The 23973-nt window shown below is 39.9% G+C and overlaps 1 protein-coding gene across 1 annotated transcript in view; it reads right to left on the reverse strand.

The window, feature by feature from the left end:
• The window catches only part of CRYBG3 (crystallin beta-gamma domain containing 3), an 80591-nt gene that overhangs the window by 28527 nt on the left and 28091 nt on the right, over positions 1-23973 (reverse strand). Inside the window, exons 4-9 of the mRNA XM_053969838.1 lie at positions 10433-14894; positions 9382-9429; positions 8918-9033; positions 7806-7953; positions 1329-1468; positions 2-116 (exon numbers count right to left, since the gene is read on the reverse strand). Coding sequence (XP_053825813.1) covers positions 2-116; positions 1329-1468; positions 7806-7953; positions 8918-9033; positions 9382-9429; positions 10433-14894 — 5029 coding nt within the window. The remainder of the gene's footprint in view (position 1; positions 117-1328; positions 1469-7805; positions 7954-8917; positions 9034-9381; positions 9430-10432; positions 14895-23973) is intronic.

Below are 23973 nucleotides of genomic sequence, written 5' to 3' on the forward strand. Positions count from 1 at the left end.
CCATTCTTAGGGGACGCAGAGATTTTACATCTGCTGAAAGAATTTCAGGTGGTGAATCACATTCTTCCAAAACTGTCATCTCTCCTTTGTAATTCAAGTCTGAATAGGCAAGCCATCTAGAACAGTAAGGATAAATGACTCCATAAGTTCATCAACTAGATTCCAAATACAAAGATCTTATTAAAATTATTTTCCTTTTTGTACTCATAAGAGCTAGATAATGTTTGAGACAGCACATCAAAACAAAGCTGTATTTAAATATGCTGGCAACATCACTGCTAGGAAGATCTCAGACACTTCTTCTTAGTCCAAGCTAAATATAAATGAAAGAGAAGAAAATCACCAATTTGTTCACTCACTTTAAAAAGCCAGCTTGCTACTTTATGAGTATACAAAAAAAATCCAGTACTGAGGATGAGACATTTGCATTGAATTTTATCTAAGATTATCACCTTTGAATTAAAAGGTTTCTTACATCAGTCCCATATTTTTTTTTTTTCAGTGGAAGTTATTAAAGTATGATTATTTACAACAATCCTTTGGAAAGCTATCGTAGTTCTGACATGAGGATTAAAAATGCTGGGAGACTGTTCTAAATAAAAAAAAAAAAAGAGCTGAATTGTAGAAGCTGAACACAGGTTTGGGAAAACACAAAATGAATGAAGGAAGACACATGGAGCCATATGGAAAATGATTTTTAACTCCCTCTCACATATAGTGAGATAATGGGAAGGAAGACTTGGTTCACATGGAAAGGCAAGACTCTTGTGATAGCAGAGCTACTGTCATTCTGCAATTATCTATAGGAAGAGCCACACAACTCCTAAACTTCAGGAAACGTGAGGCTTTGGCCCAGGGAACAACAGCCCTTTCTGCTCGATACAGGAAGTTCTGGGTTAGCCAGGGATCTGTGTCACACAGCATCACCTCCCTCTAGAATGTCAGGACCTGGCTGTAGCTTGAGAAATGCTTGGGTGATGCAACACTCATTTTCTGGTGTGCAGCCACAGCATTATAGTTATAACAGGGTGGGTGACTTGGGAGACAGTATCTATTCTCCAATGCAATAAAAGCTAATTATAGCTGAGTTGCTTCCTCTATTTATAAAGCTACTCAAATATGGAATTACTGAAGACTTCTGCCAGCAACTAGGAAAAAATGCCTTCACACTAGGAGCTTACAGAGCACAATGCTGACATATTAAATGTATGTTTACTGATTTCTGGCAAAATCCCTCAAATATTGTTCATGTTGCTTAGTGGATTTCATCACCTGATATTACTCTTCTACTTGCTGGCAAAATGCTGTTAAAAAGGTTCAGTACTTACACTCCTGATCTGACTCTTATATAAGGGTTTTCCTCAACATCCAGCTCTTCTAAATTGGCAACTGCACCTTGTATGCAGATGGGAAGTCCCTCTGTATTACCAGCTGCCAGGCCGAATTCCACCTCTGGAATGCCACAGAACTGTGGAAACAAATCAAAGGGTAATGTTTATCCACACTTGCACACTCAGCCCCTAAACATTTCCTTTTTTGCCCCATCTTCTCACCCCTCTCCGGCCTTCATATGGTGGAAGGGTTTTATTCTTTTTAAAAGAATTTTTAGAAAAGCTAAGGGAGGTAAATTTCCAGCTCCCACCAATTTTCAAAGAAGAAATTTACACCTGTAAGGCTACTTGCAAAAAGGCCAGTTTAAATATTGTCCAACCAAAGGACTGAACAGCATTTATAAGACTGACTTCTTCTTTTTTAAAAGGCAATGCTTCCATCACACACATGATGCATCCATTAACTAAAACTTTCCAGAAATATCTATTACATTCACACCTCCACCCCTCCATGACAATTAAGTTCTGTAATGCAGAATCCAATCACAATATCCATACGAGCCATATGAGTTCAATATTTTTGTTGTGCTAAATAAATTTACAGCATTTTAGATGAAGAAAGGAAAAAAGATCAGTATTAGAAAACATTTACTCTGTTAAGTAGACACTTTAGCAATTTTCCTCTTACCAAAAAGCAACAACCTCTGTTTCTTTACTGGAGGTTTACTAGTGAGAGATACCACGTTGGAGAACAAACTTGTTGACCACACGCTCCTCTCTGGCATTTGCAGGGATTTTATTGAGCCACCCTCATTTTGCAGTATTTATATAACATGCATTGCCAACACTTTCTTCCCCAGCACTCAAACACATCGTGAACCAACGAGGATCTTCTGCAAGTCCCTGCTTCAGCAGGGTGTTCCGGACCAGCGGAAAGCAGCTCACGCGTGCAGCTGGAAAACTTCACTTCTCAGCCATAACCTCCCAGAACACTTCCCCTTCTCCTCCTGTCCCACAGGCCCATTTGCTTTAGGACAGAGGGCTTGGACAGCATACAGAGATTCCCAAAATCCTAAAGGTGGCTGGAGCAAGGTGCCCCCTGCATATGTGCTAGAGAAGAGGGATGAGGAGCGGTCTCTGAGGGTGCCCCCAGGGAAGCACCTGATTTCTGGATTTGGGGAGGACCCAGGAGGGGCACACCATGACAGAGATCCTGCATGGACTGTGGCTTCTGAAAGGAAGAACACAAGAGCTTGCAGAGAAGCCCAGCAACAGGGCACAAAAGCCCTGGAAGCTACAGCACCTCATCTCGTGACAGCACCTGCAGTGCTCTTGTTTTGCACGTGGGTTTTTAGTGGGGTTTTCATGGGGTAACATCTCACTTCTAGGTTAGCACAACTTTTTCTTTAGCTACTGAACTGTCAGCACTAAGTGTGGCAATTAGAATGGATGCACTTCAGGATATTGTTTCACTTTCCTCCTGAGACCTGAGGTAACACAGCAATACTGCTTTGGCAACTCTCCCTCCTGCACAATCACGTTTCCTCTGTATTGTACCTTGCAAACAATGCTCACTCTTTGTTTTTAGAACAGAAACTGCAATACCAGAGTTTTTATTTTCAGATTAACAAACCCAGAAAACCAGGAAAAAAGACTTCCTAGTACAATGTTGCTTTATGGGAAAATGCTAAGGAACTCCATTTCTCAATTCTAAGCATATTGCTAGTCAAGATTAAAAAAAAAAATAAAATCTCCTCATAGTTTTTACATGTATATGTATCTTATTAAATCAAAGCTGAGAAATATTTGAAGTCTGTGGTTTTTTTCCCTAAAAATATCTGATATGTAAGAAGGCTGAAATTCATAAATACAACAATAAAACTTGATCCAGAAAATTGGAAGTTGCACCTAGAGGAATTCCACAAACAATGATGCCAGACTCTTAATGGCTTCAGATAAATTCTAAAACTAAGTATCTACAAGACTAGACAAGTACAAAATAAAAGTATCTGCCTGAGGGCTCAGACAGAATATGAGATGGAGTATGCCTAATTTTAATTCAGTACAAGGCTTTTGCTTTTGTTTTTCATTTTAGATTGGAAAAAAACCAGTCTGTAAGCTATTTTCAAGTCTGCTCTCCTGCCTCTGAAGCTCATGAGGCAGTCACCAGCTCAAGAGATGACAAATGTACCAGGGTAGGTAAAGCACAAACACTCATAATAAAGTCTCTCCTATTTATCACTGTCTCTCTCCAGCCAGATTTTGAAAGCAATAAAAAGCCTCTACTCCTAGTGATTGTATTTTTGTGTGTGTTCTAGATTAAGTCCACAAATTTCTTTCATAAAGTGCCACACAATAAACTGAGGTTTTCATCAAAACCAATTCAAATATTTATTTTTAAAGGTGGCAACATGGTCGAGCAACAAGTACATCATATTTTCTAAGCACATTCTTTTAAAGTCACAAATACACATTTTGACTTAAATATGGAGTTCAATTTACCTCTACTGATGCACAGACTGCAGAAAATGGTAATGTTTATTATTACTGTATGAGATGAATATATATATATATATATATATATATATATATATATATATATATATATATTTGCAGATGTACACTCTGTGCCATGCCATTAATTTATACAATTCAAGCATGCAAACATAGCCTGGTAAATATTGGCCCCAGCATGTTCATATTTGCCTGAGCATATTTAGCAGCCCCCATTACTTTCAGAGGGTCCTTTAATATTCCCAATGAAGCCACCATCTTTAGAAACAAAATGAAAACCACACAAATATGACAGCAGTCAGGTGGAGATCCTTCAGTCCAAAGCCCTGCCAACTGCAAGGCGTCAAGATTTGGAAATAAGATACACACATGCACAACTCTTATCATACAGAACTGCTAGCACAGTGGTTCAGCCCAGATCCCAAATGGGAAGGTTTCCTCCCTAAACCCACCCCTCAAACTGTGCCACCCCCCATCACAAGCAGTCCAAACTCATGGCATACATTGTCCTACAGACACATCAGGCAAAAACAAAATAAAAAGCAGGGCAAACAGATTAGGCAGCTGTGCTCATTTCCAGTGATAATACACAACCACCAAATGCTTAGGTAGATCACAGCCTCCAGGCATCCCTCTCTGCCTCCCTTACTCTGTGGCATTCTCCTCCCACATCCACGCAGTCATCCTGGAATGCCTGTGCTTCCCTCATGGTCTTTAGGGAGCTGGGATGTTTACAAAGCACATGGAACACTTACAGACACCTCCAAAAGAGTGACATGGCCCTCAGCAGAAAGCTGAAAGCTCCTTCTGAAGAGGATTTACACAACCCTTAAGCCTTTAGCACTAAATATTCCTCTTTAGTGGCATCTCTGACATTTTTCTAGCCTGACCAAGAGGTCCAGCAGAAGCGACAGACCTAAAGCTTTCGACCCCCTCAAGTGGTCTTTGTTGTTTAATCCTTCTTCTGGATCTAGGATCACAGCTCTAACAGCTCCAGCAGGGCTAAATAAACACAGCACTGTTAGGTCTTCTCCTTGGACCTGTCCGCTGTGGTGACTGAAGTGATCAAATTAGCTTGTTTAACTGGGGTAGTTTAGTGTCAACAACAGGACAAAGAATGACTAAAGTCTGGCTTCTTAAGGGAAATGCCAAAACAAGGATGAGAGAAGAGTCTGTTGAAAACCAGGCCTAATTAGTTCTGGTATTAACATGATTGCTTTGTAATACAGTCTAGACACCATTTTACTTTAGATACACATTTTGTCTTTAGGATGCTATCTGCTTCTGGAGCTTTTTTTTTAATTGGACCTGTTGGTCCTCCAGGCTTTTTCGCCCATTCATAATTCTTGCTCCCAGTGCTCCAGCACTGTACTACTCTTGCTACCACCCACCACCACCAAACCCAGCTACAGAACTCAACAGGGCTGGTAAATAAAATAATATAAAGGAAATAAATGATTACTGTCCTGTAAAAACCAGCCAGCAAATGAGACCATCTGAAGCTGCTGGGTGTCTTCCTATGGCATCTGACAAAGTAGTCCATGCTTAAATTATTTAGCTTCTTTTCACCTGGCAAACCACACAAACAAAAGAAATACACCCTTCATGTAATGCTTTGAACAATCCCATTACAAAGAGCTTTGCTTAAGAAGACTCCACAAAGAGTCCAGGTATTCCCTGCCTAACCATCTTGCAGACAGAGATTATAAACTGCTGTTTTAGATCCCTTGTCACCTTGCAAAACAGTGGTTCATAAGGTTATTCCAAAATGGAGGCATCAGGAACTCTTCTTGGCTCTTATTTTTGGGAATATAACATTTAGCACTCTCTTTGGGCTTCCAGAAACAGATAGAAAAAAGCCCAATGTGTGGGTCAAAATATGTATTTACAGTAGGCCAGAGAAATGACCTGGCTAAACAGATTGAGCTGCACTGAACCTGGGTGTGCAGGCAGACCTTGCAAGTCTTGGCTTGTGTCTTAGAGGAAATCAGTCTCCACATCATTTCAGACAGGTCTTCATTTTACTGATTACACAATCTGTTTCTTTGGAATCTCCTCCCCACAGTTTTCTTGAAATTAAATACACTTGGATACACCTAATACATATCCATGATTAGCCAGGCCACAAGCTAACCAAAAAGTTAACAAAATCTCTGCTTTTTGGGGAAGCTGGAAGCCAAATCAAGAACACAAAGCTACTGGCAGACTGTTCTTCAGTCAATATGCTAGTAAAAAAAATAATATTAAATGTACCTCCTACAGTTTCCTTAGTAAAAAAATGTTTCTCCTCTTCTTGGCAAACTGTTTTCTTCTCAAATATTTAGCCAATGTTCAAATCTGCTAACTCAAGCAGCCATTAAACAAAGACCATTAAAAAAACTACTTGAAAAACTGGAAGACAAGCCAGACAACCTGGACACAGAGCCAGTATGAACAAACTACCCTGGAGAAAAGACACTGACAGCCTGTGAAAAAGAAAATGGCAGTAAAACACACACACACAAGCTGCCTGAAAAAGAATCCACTATTTGTCAAATAAAAACGAAGCCTGTATTTTTCACAAAAATAAATAAATAAAACAGCACTTTAGGAAACTACCTTCCAAAAGCAGTTCCAACACAGCTAAAAAAACAACCAAAAAAAGTAGGGATGCCTTCATGAATCAAGGTGTAGAGGACAAAACCTGGCCTGGTGAGGGCACTAAACTCACCAACCACACCTGCTAGAGGTTTAATTTACAAGAGGAAAGTGTTGATTACTGAACTAGTGTACAGTAACAAAGCTTTCCATCTGTGTTCTATATAAATGAACCACAGACTGGAAGAAGAACAAAAGTCAAACCTATTTAGCTGTACTGCAAAGGTTTTTATCAAGCATGATGAAGTTAAACAAATATCTTTCCTGTCCAAGAGTCTTCTTTCATAGCCAAGACACATCCAGCTTCCCCTGGCTGTTATTGTGGAATACCTTCATTTATTTAGTTGTCTTCCACATTACTGATCAACATTCATACTGCATAATGGTCAAAGGCTTTTAATATGTTTAGCTCAAATAAATGTTAACTTCATTATTCTTGCCTTCAGTCAGCCTCTTTTGAATTAATGAATTTCTAAGTTTTTTAAGAGAATGAAGAAGTATTTCTAATTGTTATGACATTATGCCCCTGTACTGATGACAAAAAGGTTATCAATTCTAAAATGACCTCTATACCAGCAGAAAACAGAAAAACCACTTTACTGAAAATCTTTCACGTTGTGATACAAATGATAATTCACTCACAGCAAGGGCCACTGCCCTGTGAGTAACTGGAATGTTACACTGAACAATGAGGCCACTAAGTCTTCTTAAATCACAAGATCTGGAAAATATATTCCTCATTCACTGAATAACAATGGATGCATTATATTTCATTTTAGGCATTTGATTCTTATCTTTTCAACAAAAAGCCTTCTAAACTGATAGCTATAGGCAGAGATATGTGCTGTAGGTGTACCACTGGTCCAAGTGGAGATCCTACAGATGGCACAAAAGCTGTAGAGGAAATGGCAACAGTTTTTGGAGGCTACACTGTACAAACAGGATTGGAAACCCAGCCACTAGTGAAGCAGAAGCCATACAGACACAGCAGACAGCTTAAGATAAAAACTGCTTCAAAAATATGAATTGATTCCATTTAATTTCAAATAACTGGACAGGTAAACATCTAAAAGCAGGGGAGCCTGTCTCATGTGAGGGTGGTGACAAAGAAAGATAATCTACCTGCTCAATAACTCAGGAAGAGAGGGAAATTTAGCACAACGAAAGTCCTGGAGTTTATCACCCAGAAAGTGAAAAAACTGAGTCACAGCAAATTTGAATAAAGTTAGGAACACTACACACACATTGTCCATTGCTGGTAATACACCACTGTGACCAAGAAATCAATTATGCATCTGAGAATATTGTGGAGAAAGTCTGTACCTTTGTTACGTGTCTGATGGAACCAACTGTGAGGTTTCTTCGATGATGTTTTATGCCTGGGAGATCCCAAAGGTGATCCAGCACAGTTTCTCCTTCTTCTAGTACATGTTTTTGACCCTGGAACTTTGGTTTCTCATAAAAAATCCAACTGCAATAATGATAAAATGAACTGAGTCGTTGCTGGTAGAGCACATCTGATGGAAAGCCCAGGAAAAAGTTCTTACCAATACAAATATCACATCTTTCTTATGCTCCCTCTCAGTAGTCACATTCACTTTGGTATTAAAAAGTAAAATACACAGTTCTTCTCCAGGACGAAATATAAAATAAAAATGCAGCTAAACTACAATGTGAATGAACAGCCTTATTTTACCAGGACAAATATATTAACTGCCACATCAAAATGTGTCCTGTTCAGGCAGACACTATAAAAGGCACAAAACATACTAATAATGGCATTCAGCATTTCTTAGGATGTGAAAGAAATATATGCAAAACCATACAAGGCTGCCTCAAAACTGCATAATTGTGACATGCATGGCTGAGAGTCAGAAACACTCCCTGTAAGCCTCACCAATTAAATTCCAATGCAACAACTGCCACAGACCTGGCCCCAGCTTCCCAAAGCAAATTGAGGAACACTTGCAAACTTAAAGGTCCTTGTAGATATCCTTCTGTATCCACATTCCTTTCAATGCCACATGAAAACCAGCAGCTGAGAATGTTCATTTGATGGTCCTTTTGCAACAGCTACTGTATAATGAAACTGAACTGTAAAAATCCACCTTTTTATTTTTTTAATACACATTTTTCTAGTCATGATTATGGCTGCACTGGCTCAGTACTTCAGGCAAGAGCTCTAAAGTCACTTGTGGCTCTATTAGAAACTTTCTGCTTGAAGCTAGCTCCCAGGAGAAACAATATATTTTTTTAGTGCAGTATTTAAAGCCTTGTTTTATGTTTTTTCACTGGTATCAGTCTAATTATGAAGCAAGAAAAAGACACTACCGCAGATGGGACATGTGTCATAAATAAAAGAAATAAAAACACAAGAGGAACACACAGGCAGTCTTTTGGAAAGACTCTATTTAAATATGACCTGGCTTTCTTACCATCCTCTAATTATCCTAAGTACTGTTCCAATGGGAAAGATCCACGATGAGGCATCTAGCACATCAGAATGAACTTCTTGTTTACTTTTGTTGCCACAAGTATCATAAATAATAATCTGAAACAATACACAATGCATGCAAATGAGGGCCCCTTTCAACACAGAGCACAGACAGTTATTTTTTTTGCTTGCAATTTGTGCCCACTCAATTGAGAGGCTACACAGTTTCTTCCTTTATGAAACACTCTACTTAATGAAAACAACTGCTGAGAAAGACAGCAAAATTACTAGTGGCAGAATTTTAAATAACATATTCTCACTATTAGCATGGGGAAGCACATGCTATTAATACATAAAAATAGAGAAAATTAGACTAACATCTTCAGATGCTTTCCATTCAAAAATTACAGTATGACAAATTATTCCATGTATCATATTGATTTATGTGACACAAACTCTGCTTACCTTCCCTGGTCTTGGGTTGTATTTGAGACTTGCCCTATCAATGAGGTTCTGAAAATAAAAGGACATGGCAAACAACTATTAAGAACTACAACAATGGCACAAAGCACAGCAAGATTATTCCGGGTGCACTATTCCTGTACATGTACACAACAGTCTTTAGTAGATAAAACCAATATTTGTTTCACTGCCATTCAGAGCTGGTGTAAATCATTTAACAGGGTAAATCAGGAGAAAGCAGCATGTGCTAGAAAGGAAGAACTGTTATGGAAGTTATAACCTTTACAAATGTGTACTACCCCTTCCCAGCAAACAATAAACTGCATTTCTTAACAAAAGAAAGAACAAAAGATACATCTAACACAGACTGGAGTATTCCAAACATTGCGGAAAGACTTCTTCAATTACACACTTGGTCTGTGTGGCACTTTCAGATTCTAAACATGGGAAGAACTCTTTCCATACCCTCATTTGCCATTGCTTTAAGCAAACTAAAAAAAGAAATCCTAATCTATGGAAGCAGCTATGTTTTCTATTTGCTGACTGAGCTATAGTTTGTAGAAGACTGTGATGAAACAATCAAAGAGCCCAGTAAGCTGGTATTTATATATTTTTTGGACAAGACAACTCTGTTAATCTCAGAAGTGAAAGAAATAAAAGAATAATTTTCATATAAAAGGCAATTCCATCATCTTCAGGCTGAAATGTCCTTACCATGGAGAAGTCTTTCTTGTGCTATTAGAGACTTTTTATTATGCATATTTCCCTATTTTACCTTCTGTTCACATGTCCTGTTTTACAGTTAAATTACTTTCACCTGTGTGCTGAACCAAGACTTGAATTGAGGAACACTTTTATCTTTTAAAATTTATTTTAACAGAAGACTCTTTTTTAAAACTAAGAAATAAAAAATCCTAATAACTTCTGATAAAAACTTCTGAGTACTTTTATGATAAAAACTTAATTAAAAGGAAGAAAGGAGGATAGGAAAGAGGCAACTTTGAATTTGGGCTAATCACTTTGATTATAAATATCATGTGACATGACATCTTACCGCTGACAGTTCTCCCAGTTTTGGCACGGTGTTGTCTTGAAACCAATGAATCTTTGGCTGCAGCATATCCTGGAGAATGCTTCCAGACCTGGTCCCCTTTTCAGAAGAGCCTTTTCTGGCAGATTTCAAGTACTGGTAGTACACACTTGTAGGAGGCTGTGTTACAGCAGCATCAGCTTTCTCTGGAACTGGTTTACAAGGTGTCTGACTGGGAGAAGACACACCTGGAAACTGCTCTGGTTGCTCCTGTGCATCAAGCTGCTCTTTTGAAAGAACAAATGATTGTTCAAGAAATGATCTACTTTGGTCATTTGATGGAGGGGTTCCCTTAAAATTCCCTCTGCACTGACTGGAAAGGCAGTTGTCTTCTCTCTCAACATCAAGAATATTTTCCTCATATGAAGGTTCTTCCTCCTCTTCCTGCACCACGTCCTCCTCGTCCTCCTCCTCTTTGCTGAAGCGAGCAGTGAACTGCAAGCGCTCGGACACCGACTGGAGGAGGGAGAGCACAGAAGTGTGGTCAGAGCTGTCTTTGGAGACTCCCCCAGGACGGCTTTCTGGAGACACATCCGTGGACAGCAGATCTTCCTGGGAGCTGTCGTCCTCGTAGATGGGAGACAGAGAGAAAGGATAAACTCTGTAGCGCTTGGCCTCCACACTCAGGAAGGACTCTGAGCCTCGGCTCTCTGCTGCTTCGCTCACCTTGCTGTCCTGCCCATAAAGACAGACTGACTCCTGCTTATTCCTTGCTCTAGCATGCCTTAGATGATCTGTATTATCTGAAGGCATATCAGAAGGAGAAAGAGAACCAGGTTGCATCTCATCAGTTGAAACAGATTTGTTCTCAGTTTGAAGAGCACCTTCGTAAATGATGGTAAAAGAGCTGTTTTCCCACTGCTCAATTAGTGGAGAAGAGGCCAAAAGTTCTGCTGGTTCCTTCATGTTATTGCTGCACTCCAGGCCATTTTCTTCAAGCTGATAATTTCTCTCCATGTCTTGACCCTTGATCTGTGCCAGCTTTAGATTCTCATTATTTTGGGCAAAGACTGTCTCAAAGCTGTGTTTCCCTTCACTGCCCTCTCCAGGAACAGACAGTTCAGGTACCATGGACTGTGTATCTAATCCAGTATTAATCTCTGCTCCCTCATTTGCCCCTTCTGCTCGTTCCTCTTTGCTCTCCACTGCCTTTGAATTTTGTAAGTTTGCTTTTACTTGTACAGGTACTTCCTCTGCAGCCTCTTTCCCACAGTGTTCGTACAGACTGTCCTCTGCATTGCTTTCCAGAGACATCTGAGGGCTGCTTTTATCTTTGCAGTCACTCTGCAGGCCAATACATTCTTCACCACACATAAAAGATAACAAATTAACATTTACAGCTGGCAGCAGTGTGCACTCTGGCATATTTGTATTATTGCATGAACCTTTTAACTGCAATGGCAAAAGCGTTTCTTCAGCCACAGCAACATCTCTATCTATAAAATGTAAAGTTCCATCAGATTTTCTACTTATTGCTGATACTTTGCCAAGCATTTCTGCTGCAGCCAGATGGTCACACACCTTTCCATTGTGCCTCTCTTTTGCTAGTGTCAGAAGATCTGATTCTGGCCTTGCTAAACTGCCAGAGGAAAGAAATCCATTTGTTTGACAAGTAATTGCATTATGTGCTACCTTTTCATCTCTTTGGAGCCAACCTATGCCATTTTCCATACAATTTGGAAGCAAAGGAGGACCTGAGCAATCTGCCTTTTCACACTTCACAGCTACAGTCTGAGTTTCAACCATCTCTGTTGGTTCCTGAGTGTTGGCAGGACACCTCATATCCGAACTTAAAGCCTTTGGCATTTCAGCCTCAGGTTTAGGCGGAACATTTCCAGAAAGTCTTTTCCTCTCAGTGCCTTGCTGCTGATTGGATGCCAGCTTTTGTATGGCTGAGTTAATGACCCCATCAACTGTTTCTTTTGCTTTTAATTCTAGTGCCCTATGTAGGTCAATTTTATCAGGGAGGCAAGAGAGTATCTTTTCATGTTGATTATTTGTATCCACTCTTTCATTTCCTGTAAATGAAGATGAGCCTCCTCCGCCGGTCTCATTAAAAGCTTTTAATGACTGCACAGCTGACTGGATTCCTCCTGCTGCCAGCTGTACACTTTCAGCCTTCTGATAATTTGCAAAATCCATATTTATTAAGCCATCCTTGCTCCCACAAAGCTGGCAGCCACCAAAGCCTTCTTTTGCTATTATTTCTTCTGTAGCCAAGTGTAAAACCAAGTCCACTATTTCTTCAGCTTTCTTCAGCAAAACAGCAGCATCTGGGAAAGAAGAACATTCTTGTCCTTTCCCAGAACAAAGATCATTTGCCTGGGCAAGTGCAGCAGCTTTTTGGCCAGAAGGGGCTTCCAAAGGAGCAGAAGCACCAAGAATCACCTGTCCCACAGCATCCCTGCACATGGTCTTAGAAGAGGCCGACTCGGATGCAGTTTCCAAAGATATCAAGGGACAGATGGGTGATGGCACTGCCTCTGCCAGGACACTGCTGTCAGCCTGTTGTGTGGAGAAGGCCTCATCTGCCCCATCACTAGCTCTGTGACTGGAAGAATTACTGCTCCCCTGAGCAGTGCTGGACATCTCCAAGCCAGAAACAGGAAGGTTGGAGGCTTCTCTGGATACCAGAGGAGGAGAAGTGGGCCTGGAGATGCTAATAACCTCTGCATCTACTTCATCAGCACAGCTATCAGGAGTAATCTCAGGTTCCAGAGAATCTGATGGGCACAAAGTTCTCAGGTCTCCTGAGCAAGGTGGCCCCTCAGTCACCCTGTTCACAGGGATTATTCTCCCAGACTCTGCAGCTGGAAAAATAAAGCCATCCTTTTCAGAAGCAGCGATCAGGCCATTTTCAGAGTTAGTGGCAGAAGGCAGCATTTTTCCTTGTTTGTCAGATGAAGACTCAATTACTGTGGGTGATAGCCTAAGTTTATTGCTGTTTTCCTTCTTGGAAGAAAAATGAATACACCTGCTTTCAGAAACAGGTGGAGATTCAGAAATTAAGTCTTTTTCATGGGTGAAAGCAGAATGGTTTGTCAAAGGCTTTCCTTCAGGTCTCAAGGCAGAATGAGGAACCATCACAGAGGTAGACTCGTGGGTTGGAAGCACTGCCAGCTCATCAAAATTTGTTTTCACACTTTGACACCCATGGGCACATGGTGACACATTGGTAAGGTTTTCCACTGCAGTCTCAGACAAAACCTTCATTGCTTCCTCACTCTCCATTCCTGGACAAGGAAAACCAGTCTGCTGCATGGCAGTATCCTTAGGATTCTCCACATGGATTATTAACCTGTGACCATTTTGTACATGCACTGCTTTTCCTGACCCACTCAGTTCTTCATTACAAGTCTCCCTGCCCATGACTGTATCGTCATCATGTCCAATAAATGGCACTGAAGCAGTTAGATTGCCTGTGGCCAAGCACTTTCCTCCTTTGGATTCCATGCTGAGTGAAGTAGGTATTTGTTCATTAAAAGGAAAAAGAACAGTAGCAGCAAAGTTCTCTGGATTTTGCCCTCTTTCCACAGCTGTCACAACTTTCTGTGCATCTCCATTTCTTGGATCACCATCTTTACTGTCATTCCTGGGGTGCTGATCTGTTTTCTGCTGAAATGTAGTGGTACTGAAATGAAGCTTCTGGACATCCAATGTTCGCTCTGAGTGATTATTCACTTGATGAGTGCAGCAAAATTCTCCCTTCCCCACCTGCAGTTCTTCATTAACAGTCTTGCTTTTTGACTTGGGTGAATGTAAACAATTATCCTGTATTTCTTTTGGGGATTCTTTATTACCTGCTTTACTACAATATTTTTCTTTATCAAAGTTAGAAGTGGCATTTTTGTCTGTCTGAAAGAGAGTTTCTGCTTCTCCTGGCAGTCCATCTTTTCCAACCAAATCATTTGCAGAACTGACTTGAAGGGAATGAGTACTCTGGGAAGTGGAATTGGTTAGGATCCCACTGTTTCTACTACTAAATGGCAATAATGAATCTAGTGAACACGTCCTTTTAACTTTTGTTGCAGCTAAAGCAGCCGTTGTTCTTAAGTGTAACTCGTGACATGAATCAGCGGATGAACTGGTGGCCTTTGCAGTTCTTTCATGTTTACTTCTACCCAAGCAATGCTGAGCTTTACCAGACTGTTTGCTTCCCACTCTAACTGCAGAAGAATTTAACATGGCATCATCTTGGTGATCTTTACCCCCCTCTCTTCCATTTTCTTCTATTAGGCATCCTGATTTCACAGACAGCGTTGTCTGGACTCCTCCATTTTCTTTGACTGTTGAAGCATTTCTGTTTTCAGGACTTTTTTCTCCTTTTCCAGTTTCTGATTGGTTCCTCAGGAGCTGCCTGATCCTTGCAGAACCCTGATACGTCGCGTACGTGACTGTGGGTGCTTCTGGCTTCCGTCGTGTTTGCCTGGAACAAGGATCATCAATATCAGCAGGGACAGACAATAAATTGCTGGCACAATAATAAAGTTTAGCACTAGCTGTAGATGATGTAAAATTCTGTTTTACTCCACAGGTTAGCACAAACTGTAGATTGCACTCAACACTATTTTCCTCCTTCTTCTGCTATATAGAGGTTTATGTGACAAATTATATGGACACCACCTTTTACCAAAAAAGCCAACTTAAACTATAAGTTAAAAAGTAGATGCTGGCTTAACCAACTTCTATCATTTATTTTCTACCAGACAAGGGAATTCCTACTGACAAGTGTCACTGCAAGGCAACATTTGCAGAGACATAAATAATCATCCTGTTTTGAAGATGTTTGATCCTTCTAAAGCTGGCCTGCACATTAAAACTGAAGAAAATTTACTGTACTAATGTTCATTAAAATATTGAGTTGAAATTTAAACTTTTACCCAAGCTCTCAACATATTGTCAAAAAACAGGATGAGGAGAAACAAAACATCTGGGGGAAAAAAAGGAAGTATATAACAGAGGATGCTTTTTTGAACCACAGGGTAGAGTAAGGAAACAGATTGAATGGAGAATGGATAAGAAAGAAGACTCTTGGAATGCTGGAGAGAATACCAAAATAAGAAAACTAAAAATGTTACAAGGAGTTGGTAGATCTAGCAGTTCATTAGTCTAAAATTTAGCAGCAAAAAACAGTGAATGCAAAAAGTAAGAAATTAAAGAGTCACCACAGAAGAACTGTGATCCTGCTCCTTCACTGCTCTGTCTCATAATACTAAGTTCAGAGCCTGTCACTTTCAATTTTCTGAACAAGCAGTTTTTCTCCTTTCTTAAAACTGAGACATCACAAATACTCACCTTTCTTTCAAATACTTCTCTCTTTCCCCCCCATTTTTCCACCCGTTAAAGAATTCTTGCAAAAATCAGTCACTGTCAGCTTTTCCATTCTTCACTTTAAGACAAAGTAGATGTTCAGACTAGACTTGAACTCCCTTCTGCCTCAGCCTCCACTTAAACTAAGAAGAAACCCTTTCAAAGTCTGCCCTATATCTGCCAACACAGTGAATGCTGGAATCAGCCATTCAGCTGTCTGGAAAATTGTCCTACTCATTTCAGGAGACTCTCTTGGGCAAAAATAACAACAACATAAAAAGGTGTTGACTAAGATTTTGATTTCTAATATAAAAGCATTGCAATATACAAAAATAGCTTAATAGCTTCTAAAAGCTCTTTGCACCTTCCCTCATTAGTTCAATTTGTTTAGAAGTTGTTGCAGCTTTGAGAATTTATTGAGAAGAAATAATTTAAGTGAGAAATAAAAAATAAATTTACTAAGGAAAGTGAAACATCTGAGTATCATTGAGTAACTGTAACTTCAATTCTCATCTGTATGGATTTTGAGTATATATTCTCTCAAAAGATACATAAGAATATAAAAATGGAATGGATTCACCAATCTAAAAATAGAATCTATTTTCTGGCAAGATTTTAGAGGCCAAGATTCTTACTTCAGTATTAATTTTATTTTGAAGAGAGAACTTAATGCTGTTTCAAATCACAAGGAAAGAATACACACAGAGTACAAGTGAACTAAATGTGGAATTATTCAAATCCATAAACATTAAAAGAGAGATATAAACAGCCATTTATATGCATGTTTTACATTGTCAGGTACCTTTAGGCTAATGCCAAAATACATTAATATGGGCATGTAGACTTTGTGAGAACTTAAAATTCAGTTTGTATTGGGATTAAATTCACTGTCATCTCTGATGGAGCAAAATCTCAATATAGAGTTTGTTGGCCAGGTATATTAAGTCACAGAGGAAACAGGGAAGTCCTGTATAAATAGCACATCTCCCAGCTTGCCAAGTTAGATGCCTACATTTGGTCTTCTATAGCACCAGTTTGGTTTCCAGAGATACCAGCAGTGGTAGCTGCTAAACATCACACACTCCATTTGTTAAAATGGCTGCCTTGAGGATTCACAGCTCTCCAAAGAAACATAAACATTTCTGAGTGAAAAAAAACAAAACACGGTGGAAAAAAATGTAGTAAAAAACCCTGCATCATCATTATTTTCCACAGAAAATGTTATTCTAATATTTTCTAGAACTCCAGAGATCCTAAAAATGTGAGTGGAAGGATCTGTTGAGTTCTGCAGCGCAGTATATTTACTCAGCATCAGTCACAGTCATACTAAAAATAAATCTTAAGAATGTAAGACCTGATCATGCTCTTATTCAGAATTAACCTCACTGAGTAACCTTTCCTACTTTAAATAAACACTATTAGGCTTTTACAAACTCCAGCAGCTCCTCTATACTTTGGCCAACCTCAAAAATAAAAGTTGGCCTACAAGTGCCCTGAATCCAGATGAAATTTCTTTTAAGAGAACAAGCAGAACACATACTGGCACCATTTCTCAAAAAGAAAAAGAAGTTTTATGGATTCTTGTAGAGATCAACTGTAATGACATGTTTGAAGTCAGCATATAAATGGTATTGCAAGATGCCAAATACTCATTTCCACCAAAACCAAGGCAAGACAATGAATAATTAGCTTGACAAGAATTAGCTTTTACTGAGTGTTTTTTATTTCATGGTTGATATTTTTGTATGATATGCAGTGGGGAGAATCAGTACTCCAGAAGAAGCCTGGAACATGCCTTTCCAGTTGTCAAACTTTGCCTTTGAATTCTTCATGTAAACTCAGAAATTCCAAAACCCAAAGCATCCAGATATGGGATGAATAGGTAAATTTTATAGAAGGGATGCCAATGAGAAGCCAGCATGATTGGGTTCTGTATCCACACTGACTGGAGCTACCTTTCACCCTAAACCAATATTTATTACAAATGGTCAGACAAAAAAAAGTACTCCGAAGCTTTTTTTGCCTATGTGGCAACCTTTATAATTTCTCCCAATTCTTTTTGCTCTCTGTTTGTCTTCTGAAGGAATTTTATGCTCCAATTGACCAATTTGAAGTCAGAAGACTCCAAGCCTTTTGCCCCTTAGACAATTGTGCACAAACCCAAATCTGAGGAGCACTGGCTCCAGCTCCTCTTCAGTGACAGAGCCCCAGCCTGTGCCAGTCTCCCAACATGCAGCTCTGCTTTCCTGCAGGCTTCACTCTACCAAGACTTTTGCCAGTGAGCTCTATTTTCAACCAGAACCAACCTACCCTCCACAGACAAGGCAACTTCAGGGTGCCTGACCTTTGATAATTTGCTCCTCAGCATATTATAAAAAAATTTATCAGCAGACCTTTTAGTCCTAATGCATTTCCTTTCAGAGCACACAGAAGCATATTCACTCTGAATGCTCCCATGCAACAAGAAGACATTAAAAAAATGAAAACCCATGTTCCTGTGCAGCACCAGCAACTCAGCTGTAAGTCTTATGAAACAAATTTAGAAGCAGGCTGTGCCACAAAAAAAAAAAAAAGCCTTCTGAAAGTGTCACTGGAGACTCGTTTCATTTCTGATCACCAAAAGAATGTCAGTTCAGAATTTACCTTAAAAACTCCTCGCAAAAATTTTTTTCAGCTCATGTGAGGATGCAGATGAAAGCCTGATTATACAAACAACCCAGTGTGCATTCTGTCACATATTTCAAATAGTAGGAGATTCCTTCTTTCCTGTCCTCACAGGAAGTTATTCAATTCCCTATAAAGCCTTAAATCAGTTTCACAAAAGACTTTGACAGCAACAAGAGAGGATGTCAACATGAGTTACGTTAAATTTGTAAAAAGTAGGTGCTTGTAGATATTTCTTCTATTGTGAAAAAGATACAAAAAGTTAAAGGGAGACTAACTCAAGGAGGAGAGGGGAACCTGGTCTGACATCTTTTGTGACAGACATCTTGTGTAACTTGCCCAAGTGGCAGTGGTTATAAAACAGTTCTGTTGATTTGGAAGGCCAGAAGCAGGAGGAAACCTGCTACCTTAAATGCCTCATTCCAGTGCACCCGTAAAGAACACATTGTCTGCATTTTTTCATGTGTTTGCTATCGAGGTGGCAATCCCTCCAACCCTGTTTGTACCACACAGTGATGCAGAAAGCAGAGAGCCCTATACATTTTCCAAAAGGTGGAGGCAGACCACACAGACTGATAGAGCATCTCAGGCCCCCAGCAGCACAGTTCATCCGTACAGCAGGGCACTGCTGCCTAGCCTGCTTCTCCCAAAACATGCCATGGCAAATTTTCCCCTCTTACCTCACTCTTCCAGATATTTTCTCCCCAGTGCAGCAGTCTACTGCTTTTACAAGCATATCAATGCATAATTCCTCCAATCTCTTCTCATAGACCCCACAGAGGGAGCTACCAGAGGGATCTGTAGGCTACAGGCTGAAAATCACTGATCTAGATTTGGTACTTGTGACTCCTGGCCTCTATGACCATCTTAAAATTACACTGTTGTTTATTTTAATTTTTTTTCACTTAGCTTTTATTTCATTGTACAGTTAACTGTCAGCTTTTAAAAAAATTATGTTAAGGTACTTCATCTGCAAACAACTATCTTAACGTCACTTTGAAACACCTTCTGGTGGAATCCAGCTTACTCAGCCAGCTGGTTTCTATGCTCATGTAAGGTATTAATAAATGGGAAAAATGAAAGACTTGCTGGAAAAAAGATTCTGTGGGCTAACTGAATAGTTGCCATACACAACTTAGATGAAAGAAAATCTTTTAGCCAGAGGGGATAGCTTCATGATTTAAATCTGCAGTCTGAAATACTTAGTGTCCTGGGACGCCACAATTTATGTTTGAAAAGGTCAAAAGTTTGATTGAACAAAGTGATTTACACACAGTTGACTCTGCAGGAAATTTCAAAGCTAATGTTCCATAAGGGCAATTAAGGGTAAACAACAATTTGAATAAAAGTAAACGCAGTCTCTGTGAACTTGGAAGGAATGTTTTTCCTTCCCCTTGCCCTTTAGGGTAGTACTTCTTGATTATCTCCCACATCTGGGAAAACCTATTCTTTGAGTCTGAAGGAAGAGAGCACACATCAAGGCTGACCCAACACACCAGAGGCTGCGAGACCAAGACCAGCACAATGGGCCTGGGATCACTCCCAGCCTTTCCTTGCCCTATTTCCACAGTACCTGGCAGCAGCCAGCCTTCCTACCCCATACCTGTGGGAACTGTCCTCACCTGCTGCCCCCACTCAGAGATTCAGGTGCCCAGGACCTGCCCCTCCCAGGGATCAGGGACAAGCAGAGCCACTGCTGCTTCTCACTGACGTGCAAGAGCTGGGGACAGCAGTGAGGTCTCCCCCCCTAGTTTCTCATCTTAAGGCTGAAGAAAATCACTGCTCTTGGCCTCTTCTGAGATGTAATGAAGAATCAAAGCCAGGACATTCTTTTACACTCTTTAAGCAAGAGTGCAGCTTCAGGTGTGGTCAGAAAAGCAAAGGGTTTGACTCAGTTGAATACACCACACAGCTGAACAACCCTACCAAAAAAAAAAAAAAAAAGCTTCAGCAGAGAAAACAATCCAGTGAATTAGTTTTTGACTTAATTTATTTAGCTCAATTTTGCATCACACATCTGTTAAGAATTACTCTTAAACTAGAAAATTTCATTCTTCAGAAACACAAAAATCTTTGCTTTGGCACCAACAAGAACCTTTCCTTTGGACCACATCCCATCTCTGGGTAGGCACCCCTCTCTGGCAGGTAGAGAAATGCTTTGAGGTCTGCATTTCTCCCCACAGCACAGCCCTGAGAGTGACCACTCTCCACAGTTCACCCAGAAAATCAGGGACAGGATGATCCTGCTCCTTCCCTGGGACAGCCTTCTAATTTTGGGTGGTATTTGGCTGCCCAGTAGTTTATGCTTCTCCTAAAGTGGCAGCAGGTCACTCTCAGCAATGACTCCCTGTCCACCTGAGCACCAGCAACTGAACACCACTGCATTTCCATGGCCAGAAAGCCATGAAAAGATCAACAAATCAAGACATGCAGGAGCAGCAGCTTTCCCACTTTTCCTCAGGAATTAGCTGATGAGACCACTGCTTGGAATTAAGATATGAATTTCCGTTCATTCACTCTTGATTTTCTGCCAAAGGCATCTATAGGGAAAGATGAATGTTGCTGCTTCTGACTGAAATGAAAACCACAATACACAACAATCCATCAGACAAATTAATGCTGTGTTTTGTTATCACCACAAGCCTGCCTCTGACAAGCAACACAAAGGAGAATTACAAGCTCTGGAACAAACCTATTAACCAGAATTATGTAAACCTGAAGGATTTTATCAGATGTATTTCTATCAAAATAAAAGAGCAGGATTTGCTGACAGTAGGAAGGTGGGAAATACTAATTGGTAATACTAAAATACATCAATTAGATGTATAGCAACAGGTTTACTAGACTAAAGATAAAATAAATAATAATTTAAAAAAATCCCTCACAGAACCCAGCAAAGTGTAACAAGTAGAACTGTAAACAAACTAAAATTTCATTCTCCTTAGGGCTACCTGCCTTCTGAATGAAATTGCTTGCAATGCTCTCACTAAGTGATTCCTGGTACCTGGCTCTTAGTAGGGTGTGAAATTTAAACGCACGTTTTGAGCATCTGCTTTGGAAATCACCCTCACCCCCTTTTCTACCTACAGTAAGAAAATCCTTGCAGCTGTGGAGTTCAGGGTTTTTTCTCACATCCATATCTACAAGGTTCATAACAGAAGGAAGAAGATGGGATCTTAAAATACTTTGTTGAATTGAGGTCTTACTATCTTAAGCAGGACTATTTAATCAAAACATTTAGAGTCAGTAAAATTTGGATTTTTTTCTCTTCAGCCATGTTCAGCAATGCAATAATGCTCCTCCTTGCTGAACTCCAGAACAAGCTGTGCAGTTTCACAAGCACTATTGTTCTGCACACCACTGTTTGTAACATCCACTTATTGTTACTGGATATTAAAAAAATCTACTGGAAAATAGACAAATGGCAAGCAGTCAATAGAACAGATCTGGGTCATCAGTCTTTGGGGCAGGAGCAAAGGAAAACACTGAAGTTTTGTCCTCAGTCACCTGCACAAGGTACCACCCATTATCACCACTGGGATTCTTGAGAAGATGGCAGGAAGTCCATTCTCAATTTTGAAGCCAAATCATTGCTTTTTAGTGACAGGCAATATATATAAAAGTGAAAGAATTTTACATTATAGGAAAGAAAGATAATGGGGCAAATCTGTGTTTTATATTTGTCATGTACTTTATGAAACTGTCATCTCTCTCATGTAGACTTTCAGCAATGAGAAATGAGGGGAAGTGCACCCCCACTGTTCCATGGTTTTATTTTTAGGGCTTATTTAATCAGTTAAAGGTTGGCTTTTAACATCATTAAGGTGTGCAAAGGCCAAGAATAAACACAAAGTTTTCACTTTTACACCTACCAGTCTGCCACAGGGGACTATTCCACCCAGAAGCTGCCATCCTACCTAAGTAAGAGGGTTTTTCTACTCTTAAGTAGCAAATACCCTACTTTGCAATTGCTTGCTCCTTTTTACTTCTTCAAGGCAAAGAAACCTTCAACCATCCCAGAGAAATGGAAGACTAAGGGATGAAATAACTGGAGACTTAGCCCAACTCTTGTCACCCACCTTCTGTGCTGCAATTACTGTCCACAATTGCTGTCTAGAGACCTTGCCAGATGTGTCATGGTTTTGTCTTTTGTGCTCCTCCTTTACCACTTGCCACTGTTGGGATTAAAGGAGCAAAAGCCTTTGAGGTACAAATTACCTCTGAGCCAACCAGCCAGGGTGATGGAGGAATAAATAATGTGACTTACACATTTTGTCCCTCAAAAACATGTACTCCACAGACTGAGCTCATGAATTCCACTTTCCTTGGCCCAAGGCCTGGAAACTCAAGTCTTTACCAAGTGCCAGACCTCCCACTAAGGGCAAAATTAACCTCAGTTTACAGGTCACAGCGCTCTGATATCCTTGTATTTCACCAAATATTGCTTTAAGGATAAGAGGAGAATGAGGTTGTCTGAGTAGAGGCATCCAAGACCATCTGGTAGGCTTTTGAAATCTGAAAGGTTGTTTGGTTTAGGCTTTCTTTTTTAGGCAACTCTAATGGGGATTATGCAATTTAACAACCATCCCTCTTCCACTTATCATTGCAACCTCCTCACTAACCACAGACAGTCCCTAACGCAGTACTTCACTGCAGTTTAGAATTAACAAATTCATTTATATCTTCCTCATGACAAAGGAAACTGCTGCAAGATTAATAATGCGGTGGTCACAAGGATTTGCAAAGATCTCTCCTACATCCTGCCTCTACAGGAAATGCTGGAATTGCAGTTTAATGCAACAATCAATGGAACGAATCCCTTTGGCTTTAAATGTCTCACTAGCACACCTCACATGACTTTTAGGACTCAGTCACTCACAGGTTCACATCACCTTTGCTCTTCATGGTTTCCACACCTTCCTGCTGCTTTGTGCTATGTCTTTATCCCTTCTCCCCATCATTCCTCATGTGCTCGTAGCACCCACTCCCAAGAAGACTCTTCAGCCAACTGGCAGCAAGCAAGAGCATTTTTACAGTTTAGCTATGCTAATTGAATACCAGCTAGTTAATATTCAGTAAAAAACCCAGCTAGTACTGGAAAGAATAAGCTACTGTACATCCTTTAAACTTTTATAAACTTAAAGAGAACAAATCCAGCATAACTACTTCCATAAAAGAAAAAAACATTTTCCTTGCTAAAAAAGCAGTTATTCAAACTTTTTAGAAAGGTAAACAATGCAAGCCTCTGCTTCCCTCAGTCATTCCAATTTTTCTTTACTAATTGCTCCAGAAAAGCAGTTCACATTGTGTGGTCAGGCAGAGAAAAACATAATTAAAGTTACACAGACATTGTCTAACTTGTTAGTATCCCAAGCCAAAAAGGGCAGAATGCACACTGTACTTTTGAGAATGAGCTTAAAAGGACATAGAATGGTTTAATGTTTGCCCTAATTTACAATAACTACAATGAATAAAAAACCCAACTTTTTTAAAATGGAAGAAAAATTGTATTTTCCATGGAAAAGCTTCAT

This window comes from Vidua macroura, chromosome 2 (genome assembly GCF_024509145.1).
Source record: "Vidua macroura isolate BioBank_ID:100142 chromosome 2, ASM2450914v1, whole genome shotgun sequence".
NCBI classification, from domain to species: domain Eukaryota; kingdom Metazoa; phylum Chordata; class Aves; order Passeriformes; family Viduidae; genus Vidua; species Vidua macroura.